This window comes from Triturus cristatus, chromosome 11, assembly GCF_964204655.1.
Source record: "Triturus cristatus chromosome 11, aTriCri1.1, whole genome shotgun sequence".
Taxonomy (NCBI): Eukaryota; Metazoa; Chordata; class Amphibia; order Caudata; family Salamandridae; genus Triturus; species Triturus cristatus.
This window is the reverse complement of record NC_140594.1, coordinates 874,156,501-874,176,567: the sequence shown is the minus strand read 5'-3', so window position 1 is coordinate 874,176,567 and position 20,067 is coordinate 874,156,501. Positions and strand designations below refer to the sequence as shown.

At 44.6% G+C, this 20,067-nt stretch overlaps 1 protein-coding gene across 2 annotated transcripts in view; it reads left to right on the top strand.

Moving 5' to 3' along the window:
- Positions 1-20,067, top strand: part of MFSD1 (major facilitator superfamily domain containing 1) — a 166,860-nt gene that overhangs the window by 135,205 nt on the left and 11,588 nt on the right. The window contains exons 14-16 of one of the 2 annotated variants that reach the window (XM_085634734.1): positions 1,315-1,362; positions 1,682-1,742; positions 15,481-15,592. In XM_085634734.1, coding sequence (XP_085490860.1) covers positions 1,315-1,362; positions 1,682-1,742; positions 15,481-15,592 — 221 coding nt within the window. Of the gene's footprint in view, positions 1-1,314; positions 1,363-1,681; positions 1,743-12,971; positions 15,254-15,480; positions 15,593-20,067 lie in introns of those variants that run through there. The other variant, XM_085634735.1, reaches the window with a different exon arrangement.

Below are 20,067 nucleotides of genomic sequence, written 5' to 3'. Positions count from 1 at the left end.
CTCTGCAGCTCTACATGCCAAGAACAGATGCATACTGGTAAGTAGCATATTCCTTTTCATATATTTTAGATGGAAAATTCAAAATGAAACTTTATTGCAAATATTGGAAAAAGTGGCTATACTGAAATACTCTAGGTTTCGCAGACTCCTAGTGTTAAGTGCCATATTGTGACACTGTAAATTTGGTTCATTTTTGCAGAGCTGTTTTGAAGTTATAAGCCAAAATTTTAATGGTTTTGGGAGTGCTTTAAATATATCTGCTACAAAACTGGAAATAGGCATTCTGGTTGGCTGAGGTTTTCTGAATTCTCCCAAATACTACATTATGGCAACAATTCCTCTAAAAAAAAATGTGCAAAGAGCATCCACCTTATTTCCCTCGTTTGATTACGAACTTCAAGATGACCACTGATTAAAGGAGCGAAGACTGCAGAAATGTGTTATTTAACCTTCAAAACTGTCATGCTACTCTTGTGAAATAATAGGACACGTAGTAAATCAGCTTTTTTTTTTTTGTGTGGTAAACCACACGAACAAAACCACCAAACTAAAGATGTGCATAAGTAGACCGCTTTTGGGCTGCCCGCTTTTGAATCTTTCCTTGTAAAACAGGCCGCTTTAAGAACATTAGGCCATTCAAAACAACCCATACCCCTTGTCTGGCTAGGTCATGGAGTTTAAATCTCATCTCAGCCTCCCTAAAGGACATCACTTGGAAATGAGAGCATTCTCTGCAGTGCCAATTGACTGTGGAGAAATCTTGAATACCACCCTCTGTGCTCTAGGGTGGGGAGAGTTTTCTGTTAAAAAGGGCCTTGCCTAAAGGTCAGGAGGGTTTTGTGCCCTGTAAACTCCTCCCCCCCCCCCCCCCCCACCCTCCTTCCCGCAACTATGCTGAAGTACTGTGATATTGCATTTTCCTTTTTCTAGCCATGACAAAGAGCTGGAAGGATTGTGTGTGTTTTCTGGTGTAAAATAAAAAGGAGTTAACTTGTACCTAGCTGGGGAGGGATTTGTTAGCCATTCAATTTGCCTAGTGGTGGAGAGGGATAGTATGTGGCCCTTGCCTTGCCCAAGAGTTCGGTATTTGATAAGCCTTACTCAGGTTGTGGGTTGTTCATTGATAGCCCATGCGTTTTACAGTGTCCCACATTATTTTACACATAACATAATTTGTAATATCATCAATAAAGCAATAGTGAATACACATGGATGGATTTTAATGGGGGAACATAACTTTGTTGGGAATTTTTTGCAGTGTTGAACTGTTTTTTGTTTTTGAGTCTAATTACATTTATTTTTTGCTTACTCTAGTGGCGTTAATATCCGTTGTGATGCTGTATTTTGTGAACCAACTAACTAGTAAGTTTAACAAATTTACGTTGCGACATACCCTTAAAATGCACATAGTCCTGCAGATTCAATTGAAATTTGCAAAACCGCATATAAACCAGATTGTCGCATGTCTCCTGTAATCTTGAACATACTTTTCATAGTGGTTTTCATTTATTTGAGGTGGACATTAAAGGGAGATTTCAGTTTTTATAATATTTTTCTCTGTTTATAGTTAATAGCATTTTGAGGTGTGCAAACTAAAGAGAAGTTAAAAGCATGATGTTAAATACTGTTTAAGAGATTAATGTTTTGGCAGTGATACGAAATGAGTTATTATCAATTCTAGGAGGTGAACTTAATTTATCTGCTTGGAAGAGGATGAAATTACAAAAGGAGGCTGAAATTGAGTAAGTATATTTTTAACATTGTTGGTGGAGTATGACTCCTGTATAAACATTCTTTCGTAACTGGCATTACAAATGTTTTAAGTTTAGCTCATGAGATTTAGCAGTTAAATACTTTTCCACAATGCCATTGTATTATTTAATATTTCATATTATTTATACAATATATTCAGCCAATCCAAACCTAGAATTAGGTATTATTAGCCAACCTGATTTAAAAACGTGATTTGTATTAGTCATGTAACCATAGCATGAACATTGTTCATGAAGACTAATTTAACGTATTGACTGTTAAACTTCTAGGTGGATAGGTTGTGTACTGGAATCGAGGTCATACTTTCTTGTGAAGTGCTTTACTCTGTGACTTGTACCGAACCTGAATAGGATGATTTAAGGTCAATATGAAAAGTCACCTTTGATGATGGAGCAAGACGAGCCCTCACTTGTAGAACACTAGAGTATTGTGTTGAGTGATGTGGTATTTCTGTTCAGAACCACAGTATAGGCTTATGGTTCATGGCAGTGTAGGTTGTCTAACTCCAATCATCAAGGGGCATAACCATTCTCTGTTGCTGCAATGGAATCCCACATTGGTATCATGCTCAATCCATTTTACACAACTGACTTTAGAAGTACTTTATCTGTATTTTAGCCACCTTTTGTTTCTTCGCTGCCCTTAAACAGATCGCCTAGCTGCAATAAAACATATTGCAACTGATTTGTGCAAGTTGTCTCCCGGCTTATGATCTAATGCATTTGACAGAAATACAGGATTTTCTAATATGTAGAGGTCTGTCGCAAGATTGCTGATTGCACCTTGATGGAGTGCTTTAGAAATATTGTCAGGCTTGCGAGTAATGTATCCTCATCACATAACATTATCTTGCCTTTTGCAACTAGGGACTTCACATTTTCTGGCTAGTTTAGATTTTAATGAAAAAAATATTGCTTTCTAGGTCAATAAGCTATCAGTAAAATAGATTTGTAGGTAAATTAGCTTGAGCATTCTGGGAACTATTCCATCTAAGGAAAAGGCAGGTGACTTTCAAATGTAGATTTTAGTTATTTGCAAGCACTTCAACAACAGGGAAGCATTTAAGAGACCATATCTTTCCGCATTAATATATAGTTAGTATAAAAGTAGTCACCGATATGTATTCCATAGAATCTAATTGCCACTAAATGACTGGCGAACAGTTCTTAAGGTGATTCAGGAGACAGTAGACTTTGAGATTGTTGGGGGATCCATATTATTACTCTTGAAGTATAGAACTGTTTTGCAACGTGTACAGTTTGCATTGTGTTCTTAAGCATTTTACGTCTTTGCCCATTAACCCATTTTTTATAGTGTTTCAGATTTTGAAACAGCAGCTTTTTGAGGTGTTCTATTTGTGTTAAATTATTCTTATCCCTTAATATAAGCATATTTCACTAGTAAATGTGTACGTAATCTACCATAAATAAATGTACCTGACCCAGATGTATTGCTGTTTTTTGAGTTTTATGAAGTATGTTGCAACATTTGAAAATTGACTAAAACAAATCTTGCAGACTCAACTCAAGTAAGTGCATAAGTTACATATGTTCTGTAGTAGGGGATCTCTGTGTATAGTCATAATCTAGTGAATAGTCCCGCCCATGTGCGCGGACCCCGGAGCAATAAAAAATAATCTCTAAAAGGTGACAAATCATGCAGACCTGCATACACCTTTAAGAGAGAATTTAATTTAAAGACAGATAATGCAGCCTATACCCACAGGCTACACTGTCCAGTACTTCAACTAGAATTCCACCAAAATCCACAAACAGCACTGCCTGTCCAGTTTTTCTCCCCCTAGGAAAAAACCCTGCCTCTACCAGCAAAAGCCTCTGGAATGATAGAGAGGAAGGAGTGGACATACAAGCCCCATAGGCTGCCATTATGTGGCTTGGAACAGGATACTGTGCCTTTAAGAAAACTTTCCAGTTTTCCAGAACTTTCCCCAGTATCCCAGAATGCCCAGCAGGTCCCATTTACTTTCAGTTCTTTTTTCAGGCTCCTGCTAGCAGGACCCTGGAGCATTGAGCTCTACCTTTTTCAAGGTTTTCATTGAGATTTTGGCAATTTTTGTCACTTTTTCTTGTGTTTAGTAGCTGGTACTGTCAACATGCCTGGCTTGTTCGACAAGTGCCCGGAATGTGGTCGAAAGAAGGCTAAAACTGACCCACACGAGGTGTGCATAGCTTGCCTTCCCCAGTCCCACGTGCCTGAAAGCTGTACCATCTGCCACTCGTTTTCAGCAAGAACCCTGAGGGACAGGATGAAGAGCAGGCTTCAGGCTCTGGAGGAGCGAAGACTGAAGGCACCAGGTGGGTCTGGAGGGGCTGATTTGGCCCATGCTGAGGCCTCTGGGGGGCTCCCCAGGGGCAGGAAGACCAGTAAGCGCTCCCCGTCGACGTCGAGGGCGTCGACGGCGACGTCGAGGAGGATGACCACCGTCTGTTCGCCGTCTCCCCAGGGCTCTGGGGAGAAACGGCGTCGACGATCGCCGTCGAGGGACCTGAATAGGCCGCCGTCGACTACATCGGCGTCGTCGGCGACGACGCCGTCTTCGACTGCGTCCAGCGGTCGACGTCGAGAGAAGACCCGGCGTCGGCGTTCGGCGTCGAGGGATCGCAGCTCGCCGTCGATGAAGAGAAGGAGATCGACGTCGAGAAAGCGAAGATCGCCGTCGAGGCGAAGATCGCCGTCGAGAAAGCGAAGATCGCCGTCGAGAAAGCGAAGATCGCCGTCGAGAAAGCGAAGATCGCCGTCGAGGCGAAGGTCGCCGTCGAGGCGAGGGTCGCCGTCGAGGCGAAGGTCGCCGTCGAGGCGAAGGTCGCCGTCGAGGCGGAGGTCGCCGTCGAGGCGGAGGTCGCCGTCGAGGCGGAGGTCGCCGTCGAGGCGGAGGTCGCCGTCGAGGCGAAGGTCGCCGTCGAGACATAAGTCGACGCCGAGGAGGAGATCGACGCCGAGAAGATCGCCGTCGAGGCGCAGGTCGACGTCGAGGTACACGTCGACGTCGAGGAAGAGAGAGTCGCCGGGATCGGTGTACTCAGTGGTGTATACCCCGCCTCGGAGGTCTCCGTCGCCTCCTCCTCTCCCACCTCTGCCACCGCCTCCTCCACCGCCACCACCACCACCACCGCCACCTCCTCCACCACCGTCTCCACTTCCTCCACCGCCTCCTCCGCGGCCGCGGACTCTGTCTCCGCCACCCCGGCCTCTGTTGCTGCCAAGCACTCCTGCGGTGCCGCCGCCGCTCCCCCCGAGGTCGGTTTCCCTTCCACGGTACCCGACTCCGCCGCAAGGGACCCCGAAGCCACGACGCCCACGGTCGCCTGGACCAGCGAGACCGGCGGACAGGCCTAAGCCGAAGAGGTCGCGCTCCCGCTCTCACAGGAGGCGACGATCGCGGAGCCGAGGGCGATCCTCGTCAGACTCTAGACGACGCCGCAGAAGGTATAGGTCCAGGTCGCGCTCCTCGGACAGGGACCTTTCCCCGACGCTGTCGGACTCCCCGGGGACTAGGGTGTCGCCGGTGGACGACTTGGTCTCGTTCCAGGAGGTGCTGTTGCGAGGGGCTGCGAAGCTGAATATCACGGTGACGGTTCCAACACCCACGACGTCCGTGATATTTGAGACGCTTCATAAAAGACACTTGTCTCGCCCCCTCCTGCCTCTCGTGCCTGGACTGGTGGAACCAGCTTTGGAACTGTTCCTCACTCCCGCAACAGCGAAGGCCGCTCCGTCCAGGCTCATGAAGAAATATAGGGCCCCGGAGTCGGATCCGTCATTCTTGAGAGGGGACCCGAAACCGGATTCGGTTATCGTGACGGCGGCGAGAAAACAACATGCGACCGCCCCGGCCTCCACGGTGCCACCGGACAAGGAAAGCCGCTGGCTGGACTCTGCGGGCAGGAAGGTGTGTGGTACCGCTGCCACCACGATGAAGGCGGCGAGTGCAGGGGCGTTGTTGGGCCGTTACGACTGGGCCCTGTGGGAATCCCTGCAGCAATATGCGGACCTCCTGCCACGAGACAAGAAGGAGGACTTCTTGGAGACGGTGCGCGAAGGCATGCTGGTTTCTAACCAAACGATCAGCGCAGCAGCGGATATATCGCTATTGGCCGCCCACGCCTACTGTCATGGCGTCCACCAGCGGCGGCATTCCTGGTTGCGCCTGACGTCCCTCAAGCCGGAGGCGCAGCAGAGAGTGGCCAACTTGCCCTTCTCGGGGGAAACCCTGTTCGGGAAGCATGCGGACGATGAAATGGCCCGCATGAAGGCTGAAGCGGAAACCCTGACGGCCGTCGGGTTAGAGAAGGCCGAGAAAAAGAAACGACCGTTCCAGAGGAGGTTCGGGTCGTCGGGCCGAGGGCGTGGGCAGGGCTCGGGACAGCAGCAGCCACAACAGCAGCAGTTCCGCAAGCCCTTCCAGAAGCGCCAGAGGGGCAGAGGTGGCCAGCAGGCTACTACCACAAACAAGGGCCCGGCCGGGTCTCGGCCCTGAGCTGTTACTTCCCCCTCAACCGTTACCCACTCCAGTGGGGGGAAGCATTCGATTTTTTCCGGCAGAGTGGAGAAAAATTACTCAGGACAAGTGGGTGCTGAATATTGTTTGCAATGGATACAGTCTTCGGTTCATCAGCCCGCCTCCAGCGATTCCGCCGGTCAGCTCTCGCTTCCAGCTGAGGGAGCTCCAGGCGGAGGCAGACATCTTGTTGAGAAAAAAGGCGGTAGAAGAAGTACCTTTGTCTCAAAGGGGAAGAGGTCTGTACTCTCGGTTCTTCCTCGTTCGCAAGAAGGACAAGAACGAGTTCAGGCCCATTCTGGATTTGCGACAAGCAAACAAGTGGATTCGCAGAGAAAAGTTTCGCATGCTATCGTTGCACCAGATTTACCCTCAGCTGGAACGGGGAGACTGGCTCTGTGCCATAGATCTACAGGATGCGTACTTCCATGTGCCCATAGCACAGAAGCACAGGAAGTTCCTGCGATTCCAAGTCGGCGCCAATCACTATCAATACACAGTACTGCCATTCGGGCTAAAGTCTGCTCCCAGGACTTTTTCAAAGTGCATGGCGGTGGTGGCGGCACACCTGCGGAGGAACAAGGTGTTTGTCTACCCGTATCTGGACGATTGGCTGATCAAGGCGTCATCCTTCGAGGAAGCGCAAGAACACTTCCGTTGGACGTGCGAGCTCTTAAACAAGCTGGGGTTACACGTCAACATGTCCAAATCGGTCCCATCTCCGGTACAGTGCATACAGTACCTGGGGGCCTCCATAGATACGCGGTCAGCAAGCGTGTCTCCTTCGGAGGAGAGACGGTTATCACTCCTTCGGAAGGCTCGGGACCTCAGGACTGCTCCATCGACGACTGTGAGGAAGGTGTCGTCTCTACTGGGATCGATGGCCTCCTGTATCTTCCTCACTCCGCACGCACGTCTACAGATGCGACCACTGCAGGAGTGCTTGGAGGATCAGTGGGATCAGAAGACAGGCTCTTGGGACGACAAGATCCGACTGTCTCTACATGCTCGTCAGTCTCTGAAGTGGTGGTGTTCGGCGGAAAACCTCCTCAAGGGGGTTCCCTTCCACAAGGACATTCCCACGACGAATGTGGTGACGGATGCTTCTCTCCAGGGCTGGGGTGCGCATTCCGGGGACCTGCAGATTCAGGGGAAGTGGTCTCCTTTGGAATCGACGTACCACATCAATTTCCTGGAACTCAGAGCTGTCTTCCTGGCACTGAAGGCTTTCCTTCCGTCCTTCCAGACCAACTCGCTGCTGATACAGACGGACAATACAACCACGATGTATTACCTCAACAAGCAGGGGGGGTCGAGATCGCGCACTCTGTCGCAGGAGGCGCAGGCGATCTGGCGCTGGCTGCTGGCCCGAGGATTGACGATCACGGCCACACATCTGCCAGGGGTGCAGAATGCTCAGGCAGACGCCTTGAGCAGGCTGATTCAGGAAAACCACGAATGGGTCATAAACGACGAAGTACTAGGAGAAGTCTTCGCAAGGTGGGGGACTCCAGACGTAGATCTGTTCGCCACCGCCGAAAACAGCAAATGCCGAGACTTCGCATCCAGGTACTACCAGCGGGGGACGCTGGGGAATGCGCTATGGATCGATTGGTCGAACAGCTTTCTGTACGCTTTTCCACCCATTCCCCTGATTCCGGCGGTGCTCATCAAGCTGTCCCAGTCCAGGGCGCGGATGATCCTGATCGCCCCGGAGTGGCCCAGGCAGTGGTGGTTCACGGACCTTCTTCACCGGTCTCTCCTTCCTCACATGCGGTTGCCGTGCAGGCCGGACCTTCTCACGAAGTTCGGGGGGCGGATGGTGCACCCCAACCTCTCGTCTTTGAGTTTGGCGGCATGGCTCCTGAAATAGTGCAATACGGTCATCTGAATCTACCAGACGATTGTATGGACATTCTGAAGGAGTCTAAGCGACCTTCCACTAGGACATCCTATGCTTACAAGTGGAAGAGGTTCTGTATCTGGTGTAAGTCCAAGAACTTTGATCCGACAACATGTAAGGAAGATGTCATCCTTCCATACCTTTTGCATCTGGCGCAGTCTGGCCTTAATTTCCATTCCATTAAGGTTCATCTGGCTGCTTTGACTGCTTACAGGAAGTGCCCTTCACAGACGTCCTTCTTTCAGATTCCTGTGGTCAAGGATTTTTTGGAAGGCTTGAAGAAGGTGTTCCCTCCTGTCAGACTTCCCTCGCCTTCTTGGGACTTGAATGTGGTGCTGTCCAGACTGATGAGAGAGCCTTTTGAACCTATTCACAAGGCTTCATTGCAGCACCTATCCTGGAAGGCGGCGTTCCTAGTGGCCATTACATCGGCCCACAGGGTGAGTGAACTTCAGGCATTATGTTGTCAAGAACCTTATACTGTGTTTCATGCTGCTAAGATTGTGATGCGTACTCACCCTAAGTTCCTTCCTAAGGTTATCTCTGACTTTCATGTCAATCAGACCATAACTTTACCTACGTTCTTTCAGAATCCCTCTTCACCAGCGGAAAGGGCTCTCCATTCCCTGGATGTCCGAAGGGTGTTGAAATTTTATCTGGATAAGACCAAGGATATTCGTAGGTCTGACCAATTGTTTGTTAATTATGGCTCAGTCAGGACTGGTCTTGCGACCTCTAAGCAGTCCATCTCTCGGTGGATTGTGTCCTGCATACAGTTGTGTTATCAAAAGGCTAATAAGACCTTAGGGGGTAAACCTAAGGCTCATTCCACCAGGGGCAAAGCTGCCACGACGGCTTTGCTGCGTAATGTTCCGATTGCGGAAATCTGTAAGGCGGCCACTTGGAAGTCGGTCCATACCTTTGCTGCGCATTACTGTCTGGACTCGGATGCCAGGGCAGATGCTCAGGTTGGGCAGGCTTCGCTGCGAAATTTGTTCGCACAGTAGTGGTTGTGTCTTATGTGTTCTCCACCGCTTTTGTTGTGTGGGGATGGGCTTGCCATTCTATTCACTAGATTATGACTATACACAGAGATCCCCTACTACAGAAGGAGTAGTTTCTTTTCTGTAACTCCAGTTCTGTAGTAGGGGTATCTCTGTTATAGTCATAAGCGCCCGCCCTCCTCCCCGGTGGAGAGATACTTATTCATATGGAGAATGCTACAGGTCTGGCGTGCTACGCCTTCAAAAAGAACTGAAAGTAAATGGGACCTGCTGGGCATTCTGGGATACTGGGGAAAGTTCTGGAAAACTGGAAAGTTTTCTTAAAGGCACAGTATCCTGTTCCAAGCCACATAATGGCAGCCTATGGGGCTTGTCTGTCCACTCCTTCCTCTCTATCATTCCAGAGGCTTTTGCTGGTAGAGGCAGGGTTTTTTCCTAGGGGGAGAAAAACTGGACAGGCAGTGCTGTTTGTGGATTTTGGTGGAATTCTAGTTGAAGTACTGGACAGTGTAGCCTGTGGGTATAGGCTGCATTATCTGTCTTTAAATTAAATTCTCTCTTAAAGGTGTATGCAGGTCTGCATGATTTGTCACCTTTTAGAGATTATTTTTTATTGCTCCGGGGTCCGCGCACATGGGCGGGACTATTCACTAGATTATGACTATAACAGAGATACCCCTACTACAGAACTGGAGTTACAGAAAAGAAACTACTCCTTCCTGCACTTATCCTTCCACTTCCTTAAGGTTCCTGACTAGAATTTGATTTAAGCAGAATGCTTGCCTAAAACAACATAGCTATGTGCCTTTTTGTATGACTCTGGTACTTCGCAAACTTCTCAGTCGCAGCACTGGTGCATTCTTTTTTTGCTACATTCCTTTATACTCCTTAGCAGTGCGTTTTTGGTCCCTTACCTCCCACTAGGATGCATCTTCAAAATGGCAAAGGATGCCTCAGTCCTAACCTTCTCAGATGTCAGGCTAAAGTTCCAGCATTGATGTATTTGTCTTGGTCTTATTCTTAGATGTGTCTGATGCGTGCCATGCAACACTTGCAGCAGCTCTTCTGACCTATAGCCGATATTTTCAGGCAATGCACCATTTATGATCTGCCTAAACCCATGTACTTGAATGCATTCCCTTCCTGTTGCACTTCAGGCTTTTTTATAACCCCCCTACAGTGCTCTCTTTAGTGCTTTGGTTTTACACCTAGAACTGTTTTACAGTAGATGCAGCAGTGGTTCCTCTTACCCTTTTCTCACTGTCCATGAGCTCCACTCGTGAAAAGATGTTAACTTACTGTTATCCACCCTCCACCTCTTTATCTTCACACTTCTAATTTGTATTCTGTGGTGTGCCCGCAGACATAGCAGGTCTGTTTTGGCTTCCCTCTGTGTTGCTGTCAATCATACAGAAATAAATGGTTGCCATATCTATCTTCTCTTCCTCTCCTTCCAGTGATACTGAACAGTAATAATACTTCAAAAATACAAATGAACACTTGGCACAGAAACAACATTTGTGTGCCATATTTCTAAACTTATCAGTCAAGGTAGTACCAGAGTACAGCGTCCTAGGCAGGAGCACATATGGTGCAAAACACAACAGAGAGGCAATCCTTTAGACTAATGGTTCTTAACCTTTGATCCAAGCACCTCTGGGGGTCTGCGACTGTTTGCTATAATTCAATATTATTGAAATGAGTCAATTAAAATTAATAAAGTCTATTCACATATAGAAGCAAAATTGAAAACGTATTCTATATTTTTTACTTACACAACATATTTCAGTATTTGAGCATTTGTTTGGGGTATAATTGTTTTTGTGTATTGTTTTGCCATTCAAATCCTCAAAATTGCTTCAGGCAGGGGTCCCTGACTTCCAATAATGTCTCAGTTGAGCTCCCTGGATTTTAGGAATGATTCAGTAAGGGGTCCACAGAATTGAAAAGGTTATTAACTACTGCTTTAGACCTTTTCAGCCTTGCTTTGATTTGCTACTGACAGCTAGTGAAAGCACTTCCTTCTTGACAGCCCAGGCACATGTTTGAGATTCAATACCATTTTAAGTTTTTCTACAAGAGTTAGGTATTGGGCAGGTAGTGGACACTAGTGCTGGGTAATTCATGTCCCTAAAATTTAAGACCCTAGTTTGAGATGGCTGTGGGGTCTACACAAGTAAGAAGCTTCTCTATTAGGAAAGGCCCTATTCACACCTGATTAGTGAGACCTCTACAAACTAAAGCAGAAAGCTTTCTGAAGCAAGTCAGAATCTAGGGCTGACCATCCAACTACTGCAGATTATTCTTCTGAAAATGGATGAAAATTTCCTAAATGACCTACCAGGCCTAGAAAGGCCTTTCCAAGAGGATCAAAGACTGATACTGACCCTCTAAACCTTTTATTCTTAATTTTAGTACTTCTGCTGGCTAGGGCCCTTCCATGTTGTAGCGTATGACACAGCTTTGAGGTATAATTTAGTTTGCAGTGGTCATTAGCATAAGAGATTTTGTCTAACTCACCAAGTCAATTTGCAGATAAGGTTGCCAACTGACATTTTGTGACCTAGTATTTACTATGAATGCATCTTTACATTGATATTTTCATAGTGCAATATACAAATGTAACAATATGACAACTTAAGAAGTTATTTTTTATGGGGCCGATTGTCCAGGTGAGAGAATCTTCTATTGTATTTCAATGGTGTTTTGCCAGGAGCCATCTCAGTTGGTAGGTCTTTTGCGGTTTTGGTGTGGTAATCCTCAGTTACCACTGAAACTGGATTGCACATCATGTGCCATTTAATCCTTTATTCCACTATTAAGTGGATGCATAGGAGTTATTGTATCATTGTGGTCATACAGTCTGCAACAATGTATGATGAACCATATGGTCAAGGCAATGTGCATAAATGCGTTTTATCCAGAGGCACTAGAAAACTAATTACTTCCCAAGTGTGCTTCAGTTCGCACTAGGGGGCTGATTACTATGTCAGGTGGAGTTTCCTCGGCCCGACATAGTCTCAGTTATGGGACCCATGACAACCGGTCGGCAGTCCCGACCGATTAATTAGGATGCGACCGAACACTGTTCGGTCACATTCCTATACTTGACAATGTTTTCCGGCTGGAATGCATGCTTCCATTGTAAAATAGGAGGTGCATTTCATCCCTACACCCTGTGGCAGGCACCTCAGGGTGCCTGCCACAGGGTGCAGTGATAAACAGGAGGGCGCCATTGATGCCCCCTCTGCATCCAAGCGGAGGCCGTGCACGAAAGGTCGAGTTCCAACAGCCTTTCTGTGTTGGAAAGGCGGCACGGAAAGGCTGCCGAAACCCAACATAGAAATCCCATGGGCGGAAAGAGCCGCCCTTGTGATCAATGGCAGCATTCTGACTAGCGGACAGACTCGCCGAGCCCGTCAGAATGATCGCTCGGATTTCTTTCCGACCGTCTCCATCGTAATGAGGCGGTCTGAAAGGAATCCGACCGGCATATTACGATGCAGTCGGAACGGCTCCGAACAACTGTTGGGAGCCTTTTCTGACTGCATCGTAATCAGCCCCCATGTGTCTAAACTGACAAGTTTACCTTGATGGGTCTCTTTTGTGCAGCAGCTTACTGCTATAAAATCCCATTGTATCTGATATGGATTTTGTACGCAAATCCCTGGCATTGTTTGTTACTTTGATATTTAACATGAGGTAAAACAATAACATTGATTTGATATCTTGTTTAACTATAAGTAACTCTCACAACGCTAATGTTTTGCAGAAAAGAATGTTGAATAAATATCCAGAAGTACAGATCGTGTGATCAGCAACACATCAGCTGGAAGAATACTAGTTATTTCAAGCTCTATGTGTAGTCGATGTACTTTTTTAGTAGAGTAACCTTCTTTTTCAGAGCACTTCATAGCAAAATGTTAATGATTTTATTTCCTGTTAAAAGAAATATAACATTTAAATTGTTTATATTTTTTTATAAATATCAGAAGGTGAGTCTAGGGAATAATTTAATCAAAGAAGTGATCTATTTTATATTCGATAAATGCGGGTCCTATTTTAACTAAGCACTTGCAGTTATGACATTAATTTTGTAAATGCAAACACACCACCTTTTTACAATAGAATGAACATTGTCAGATGTAATTATACACTTTTTTAATGTAGCACTTACCACCACATTTTTTGCCTCCTAACACTGTAAATAATAGGTGGTACTAAGATGAAAAATTCTTGGTTCCCAATTTATTGATATAAGAATTATCAAAGACCACAATCATGCTGCAGTTTTAATGTATAATCTGCAGGTTACACATACATGTAGCAAAAATACTTTTACTTCTGCAATCATTGTTACTTAATTATAGTGAGCATTGCAAAGTAATGCTCTTTTTTGACAGCACTTGATAAATAGTTGTAATATATTTCGATTTTTTATTTTTTATTTTGCTAAATGTTTTTAGAAAATGTTTACTTTTTGCAAATCGTGCGACTACATGCTTACCTCTTGGATGTCTCATGTCCTGTTTTTTTTCAAGTGATATATTTTTCACATACAGACAGGGAATATATTTTTTGGGTGCCCTTTATTGAGGTGCAGTTGACTGGTCTTCCAGGGTACGTCTGACACACAACATATAGTGCACACCATATTATACTTTGAAGAATACAAAGTTTGTTTATAAGTAAGTGATTACAAACATATCTGTTGATGGCTTTATAGTTAGGATGTTGTGCGTTTTTCCTATATTTTCCAATTCTTAATATTGGTATGCATATGTAGCAAAAAATACTTTGTTCCTCTTGTGTGGTAGGCATTAATGATCGAGGACATTTTGTTTGCCTTTTGCAATAGGGCTTCTTCCTAGTTTGGTTTACCGGCAATAATGTCTATTACTAAAAAGCTGGTGCTGTACTTGTACACATATTGCCTTTTGAGCATGTTTTCATTGCATTTGGCCAACTATAAAAGTAAAGACAAACAAATAGTTGGAAAAGTAACCTTAAGAATTAGGTATTTTCCTAGGAACCCAAGAAGGAAACACTTTTTTAGGCATATTGAGGTTTGCGATCTCTCTTTCTCATGATCTCCATTGTGTTAAACAGCAATTTCTGATGTAATTTGCATAATCTTGACTTAGAGTACAGCTCCTAAATATATTTGTCATTCCATGCTACCTCTTCACTGACGCTTTAATAAGATGTTTACCTCCTGTAGAGATAGACAGTTTTCATGGGTGTGTGTATATTTTGGCTGATACGATCCCACACTTCAGCTTCAGTGATTCAAATTATAAACTCAGAATAATAACCTTATAAAATGGGCTTTATGTCAAGACAGTCCCTGGCAATGTATTGTTTAACTGCACATTACACTAATTGTTTTTTCAGATTAATAGACTAGAAGTAACTCATTGCACTTTTAAATATTAAGTATGGGTCGATCATGTAACCTCTTCTATTTTTTACTTACTTTTAGTGTTAAACAAAAGTTTTTTGTGAAGAAGTACAATGGTAGCTGAGGCACTGTGATTAATCTCTGAAGTTCAAGCCATGAGTTCTCGTTAACACCATTAGCACTTAATGTTTTTAGTCAATCACTGTTTTCCTGAATTACTAAAATAACTGTGATTAATTAGCACTTGAAATGTGTTAAGTGAGAAGCGGTACGAATCACTGACATATATTGTTTCATCTGGATGAAAGCACTTGATTTCCTTGTGCCTCTTACTGTAAATAACCTGGGAGCACTTTTCAGCATCAGCACTTATTGAAAAGTTAACTGCTTTGTAACTGTTATTAAGAAATGTTTATCTGTAGCCTGCTGACTTTTCTTATTATGTACACGTCTTTTATGATGCTATTTTTTATCCTTAGAATTGTAGTTCCTTCAAAAATGTTCTTACCTTTACAACACAAATTCTTACGTTACAGTGCATGGTGGTTTTGCATGCTGTTTTAATAGCACTTAAGTTTTAACAAAAAATAACATTGCACTTTTCTCTTCCTGCACCGACTTTACTAACTGAATAAACGTGTTTACCCACTAAATGCACTGGCTTGTCTCAAATTTCTTATGGTGTGGTTAATATTTTTCTTTTTGGACATTGATATATTTTTCCTTCAGAATTAGGCACCTACATTTAGATGAGGATTTCATTCTTTATCATTGTACTTTTTTAAATCAATGACACGTATTCGTTGTCCATTATTAAAAGTAACAACAATTGTATATTTTCTATTGTTGATCATGTAATACATTCACTTACTGTTTTTAGGGCAGAGAAACAGGCATTCCTTCGGCGACAAAGCCAGAATGATTTAGCCAGGTTAAAGCCCATGAGCGCTTTCGGTGTAAGAAACCGATATCTTTCCAGACTTGGAGCTCAGGTTTGTGTATTTGTTTGCTTTATTCACATCTTCACTATCATACTAAGAGCAGATTCCTTGTTGCATGAAGGGCATTTGTTCAGCGCTCATTCTAAGATTACAACGCATGTGTTGATTACAAAACCCTTTGTTGAAATCTAAGCGATGACAAATTTACAAATGTCAACAGACATTCATAAGGCACAAGTTTTAAAGAACCCTGTGATTTATCCTTCCTGGCCATGGTTCCATTTGGGTTTCCTGCATCTATAAATGAGTGTGTTCAATTTATAAAACACAAACCTAGATACAAAGCAAGGGAGTGCACTACTGGAAAAGATTTTACATAACAAATGGGAATCTGATAGGTAGAGATGGTGGTATGTGTGTGACTTTGGTAGGCAGGTTGAGGAAGTCAAAGGTGGGCTGAATAGATAAGAGGGTATACTTCATAGGGATCCGACTGTAATACAATGATTTGTTGCTTGAAGAGGTGAGTGTACTGCGTATTCTAAATTTGGAGGAGACAATTTGCTTTCCGAGGCCCATCATTTCTGTACAGACAAGGGAGGATGTGCACTTTACAAAGGGTCCCTTTTAGCGTGGAATCTTAAACTGTGCATGCAAATGTAAGCTGTGAAACGAGACATGAGCCCACTTGAAATACCTTTTCTATTCAATTAGCCACTTTATTTTTTTTGGGGTAGCTGGGGGCTACCGAAGGAAAATCCTGCAATATAGTAGAACGTCTGTGTATGTGCAACATAGACAGTCATGTATAATTGTACAAACCCACACGAGAAGACCTTCAGTTTGTATTTACACGTGCATATCTCCAATACTTAGTTTGTGTTTTTTATGAATAATAAATACAGTGTAAGCATACAGGTAAGTCATTAAGGCAGCACGCTTGTGACTGATGACATGATGGGTATTGTTATGCCTCACTGCTTCTCCAGGATCACAGTACTAATGCCCTCCAGTGGCATTCCCGCGTTACTTCCGTAATTCATTAGACACTCTCTAGATAGTGAGAGTTCACAGCCAAGGTTAACGGGTGGTAGAAGGTGTTAGAAACATAGGTGTACAACATGTTAAGTAACAACAATATTTAGTCAGTGCTTTAACTTTGAAAAGATAAACAACTTTTACTAGCAGGAAGATGAACTAGTTAAATATGACACAAAGAAAACCAGTAGGTGGTAACATCTTCTATGGCAAAGATATGATATCAAATACTGGTCTTTTAAAAGAGATTTTATTCCCAAATGGGCAGTGGTTCCCAAACTTTTTCAACCCGCGGCTCCCTTGACCCATTGGCCATTGCCCGTGGCTCCCCCCTGTTTCTTTTTGGGGAGGTTGGGGGGATGTAAGCCCAGCCTCGGGAGTACTTTCTTTTTTCTCCCTGAAAATAATTGGGATGAAGCTGATGAAGGTATTATAATCATATACGCGGGGTGTTTCGTATTACTAAGGCAGCGCCTCTAATAAAATATTCCTAGTTACACTTCGTTGCCCATTTTTTTTTTAAAGTGCCCTCTCAAATGTTTTTATCCCACTTACAGTGCTATATAGCACCCCTACGCATGTAGGCCTCATTGCCAAAGTGTTTCTGCGCTTGACGAATATTTGCATGCACTTGACTTTCTACCCATGTCATACGTGCCAACACACCTGTCTCAGCAGGGTGACTAGTGATTTTTTAAACCACATACAACTTTATTTTTGCTGTCTCCTCCCTAAAATTGCGGCCTCAGACGACTAGAGGCTCAACGCAGACACTGACCGAAAGTATCGGTCCATTCCTCTGCCGGACTACTCCATGGGGAGGTGTGGCTCACTGGTTAGAGGCGGCAGATCCGTAAGCAGAGAATCGGCCAGGGACCAGGGTTCAATTCCCAACGCGGCAGGGTCGTGGACCAGGGTCAAAACGGACTTGATAATTCTCGCCTCGGTACCTACTCTAACCAGGAACACACTCGGCAACTCTGGGCATTAGCTTGCCTCATCTCCACAACGGCCCCCCACGTTCGCCGGGGATGCCTGGTTTCACCTTGGAGATACCCTGGAGGGACCATCTCACAGGGATAGCCAGGACGGGTTCCCCAGCGGTCTACAGCGCCAGGACGCCTCAGGGCAGCAGTGCGCTTTACAAGACACATACATTTACATTTACATGTTTGGCAACAAGCCAACTAATGCTCTAAGAGGGAATCCCCCTCTCACATGTAAAGCACCTTAGCGAGTGCTACACATTTCTCAAAATTACACAATCACTTAAATCTAAGTAATTTGCACCTACACACTTTGGTCCTGAGGAAAGCCAGTTTTAATCATAAAGGCCTGGCTGAAACATGTAGACCACACCTGGATGTAGGAAACCCTAATTAACATTCCTATAACATCAAACAGCCTTTTTTAATGCTAGCAGTGACCCAGTTATTAAAATATAATTTACCCTCGGGTACTGGGATCCCTGCATAGCTTTTAAATCGTCACCTTCACGTCACTACACTGCACACTCAGATACATACCTGCTCCGCTGTATCCAGGCGTCGAAGCACACCCGGGACACACTCGGTGTCACTGGGTGGGCCCGATGATGAAGCATGCCACCAACTAGGTTGGTGGGTGAGGGCTTCATGAACAAACAAAATGGTTTGTACCCTGCCTTACAGTCTTGAGTCTATGTAAATTCACAAATAGGCTAGTACTTTTTGATCTCACATATAAACCCCGGGGATACGGACTAGCTACCTAGTCCTCTCTCTCTCCTTTGATAGTGATACTTACAAATGATCAACATCATGCGTTTAAGTCTAATGAGTTTAACTGAAGCCAACAGACCCTTCAACATTAGATGTATTGAAGTGCTTGGTGCGCGGCTCCCCTGGCTAGGTTTGACGGCTCCCCAGGGAGCCACGGCTCACAGTTTGGGAACCACTGCCAAATGGGGATAGGGTTAAGCACTTAATGTGGATGCACTTTCTTTGGACCCACTTCTGACCCTGAACAGCCTTTAGTAAAACACTAGACAGCTCAGTGGGCTGAGATCGGATCGAATTAGTTAAGTTTCCAGTACCCATGTCTAAGGCCTTACTGTCCTGGGACAGTTCGAGATTTCTGGGCTTTATTCTGTGTAGACAGACATTTGAAACTAATATCCCAGAGTCTCAATGCTAGTGCACTCCAAATTGGATAGTTCACATACTCCCTTCTGTCACTTGACCCTCCTATGGAAGTTTGACCGAGCAGTAAATGATTAGTTAAGGATGTGGGGCAAGTTAGAATCTCAGATTTACAATGGCACTGTAAATAGCACTCAGTAAAATCAATGTTTAGTCAAAGCTCAATTTAAGGAATAAAATTACTTCGATTTGCTGGTAATTGCATGTAAAAATTAAAATCTATTGACTCTGGGATATATAGACGTGTTCCGGTCCGTTCAGTTTTTAGAGGGGTGATTGACTGCATACAGCCAATGATTGTGGAATGTGTCAGCTCAGTACCGAAAGGAACTCTGAAGAAAAAAGGTCCTGTCCAATAGATAGGCAAACTAGTTATCTCAAATCCCACCACCCACTCACAAGATGGTTCTTACCCTTAGAAAAGCTTTTAGGTGCTCCTGGTGATGTCCAGCTGGTCCAATACTTCGTCATCAGTTTCCAGTTGTGACACAGTCCAAGTTAGGGGTTTTAAGTAAGCAGCTAAGTTCCCAACTGGTCTCTTTTCTCTAAGTTGGATACAGTAGACTGTAGTGAGCCAGTTCATACGATTTGATCCCAAGGTTCCTTTTCTTTGAATCTGCCATTCACATTCTAGATTTTCCGGTCTACAAGCCTCCTTGGTGTTGAGATGACCAATGAACAAGGTAGTCGTCGATAGATCCAGTACTTCTGCCCCTCTGGGGGTCAAGACTTGCTCCCTGAACTAAAGTGAGGGTCTTCTTTACTCACAAGTTTGAATCATCTTCCCACTGCTGGAAGAGCATTCTGTAGTTTATTGGTGGTTAGGTTTCACGGGCTTCCTTGCACAGCGGCTCAGGTGGGATGTGTATTTTCCTTAATCTGGAAGCTTAGTCTCCTCTCATTGGCAAGATAAATGGCCACAACCAAGGAAACTGAGTGAATTTCATCCAAACAAGGCAAACTAATTCTTGTAGAAAGAGAATGGGCTGGATACTTCCCCTACTAACCGTTGTAAACCAGTTTAGCAAAGGCATGAGGAAGAGTGTAAACTTGGCTTGGTTCTACCAGATAAGAATTATTTTTCCAGCACAAAAAAACACTATTTTGTACAACACACAACTTGGGAAGGCCTAATTGACCCTTGCACTCTCCGGTCCATTAGAAAAACTACACATACAATGGCATAATGAAGGCAAGGACCCCACTTAAGAGGACTGAACACACCCAATTGGGGAAGCTAGCAGGCAATCTCCCCAAAGGGGACAGGTAAAATGCCTGTAACCCTGTACTAGTCTTTCTACCACCACC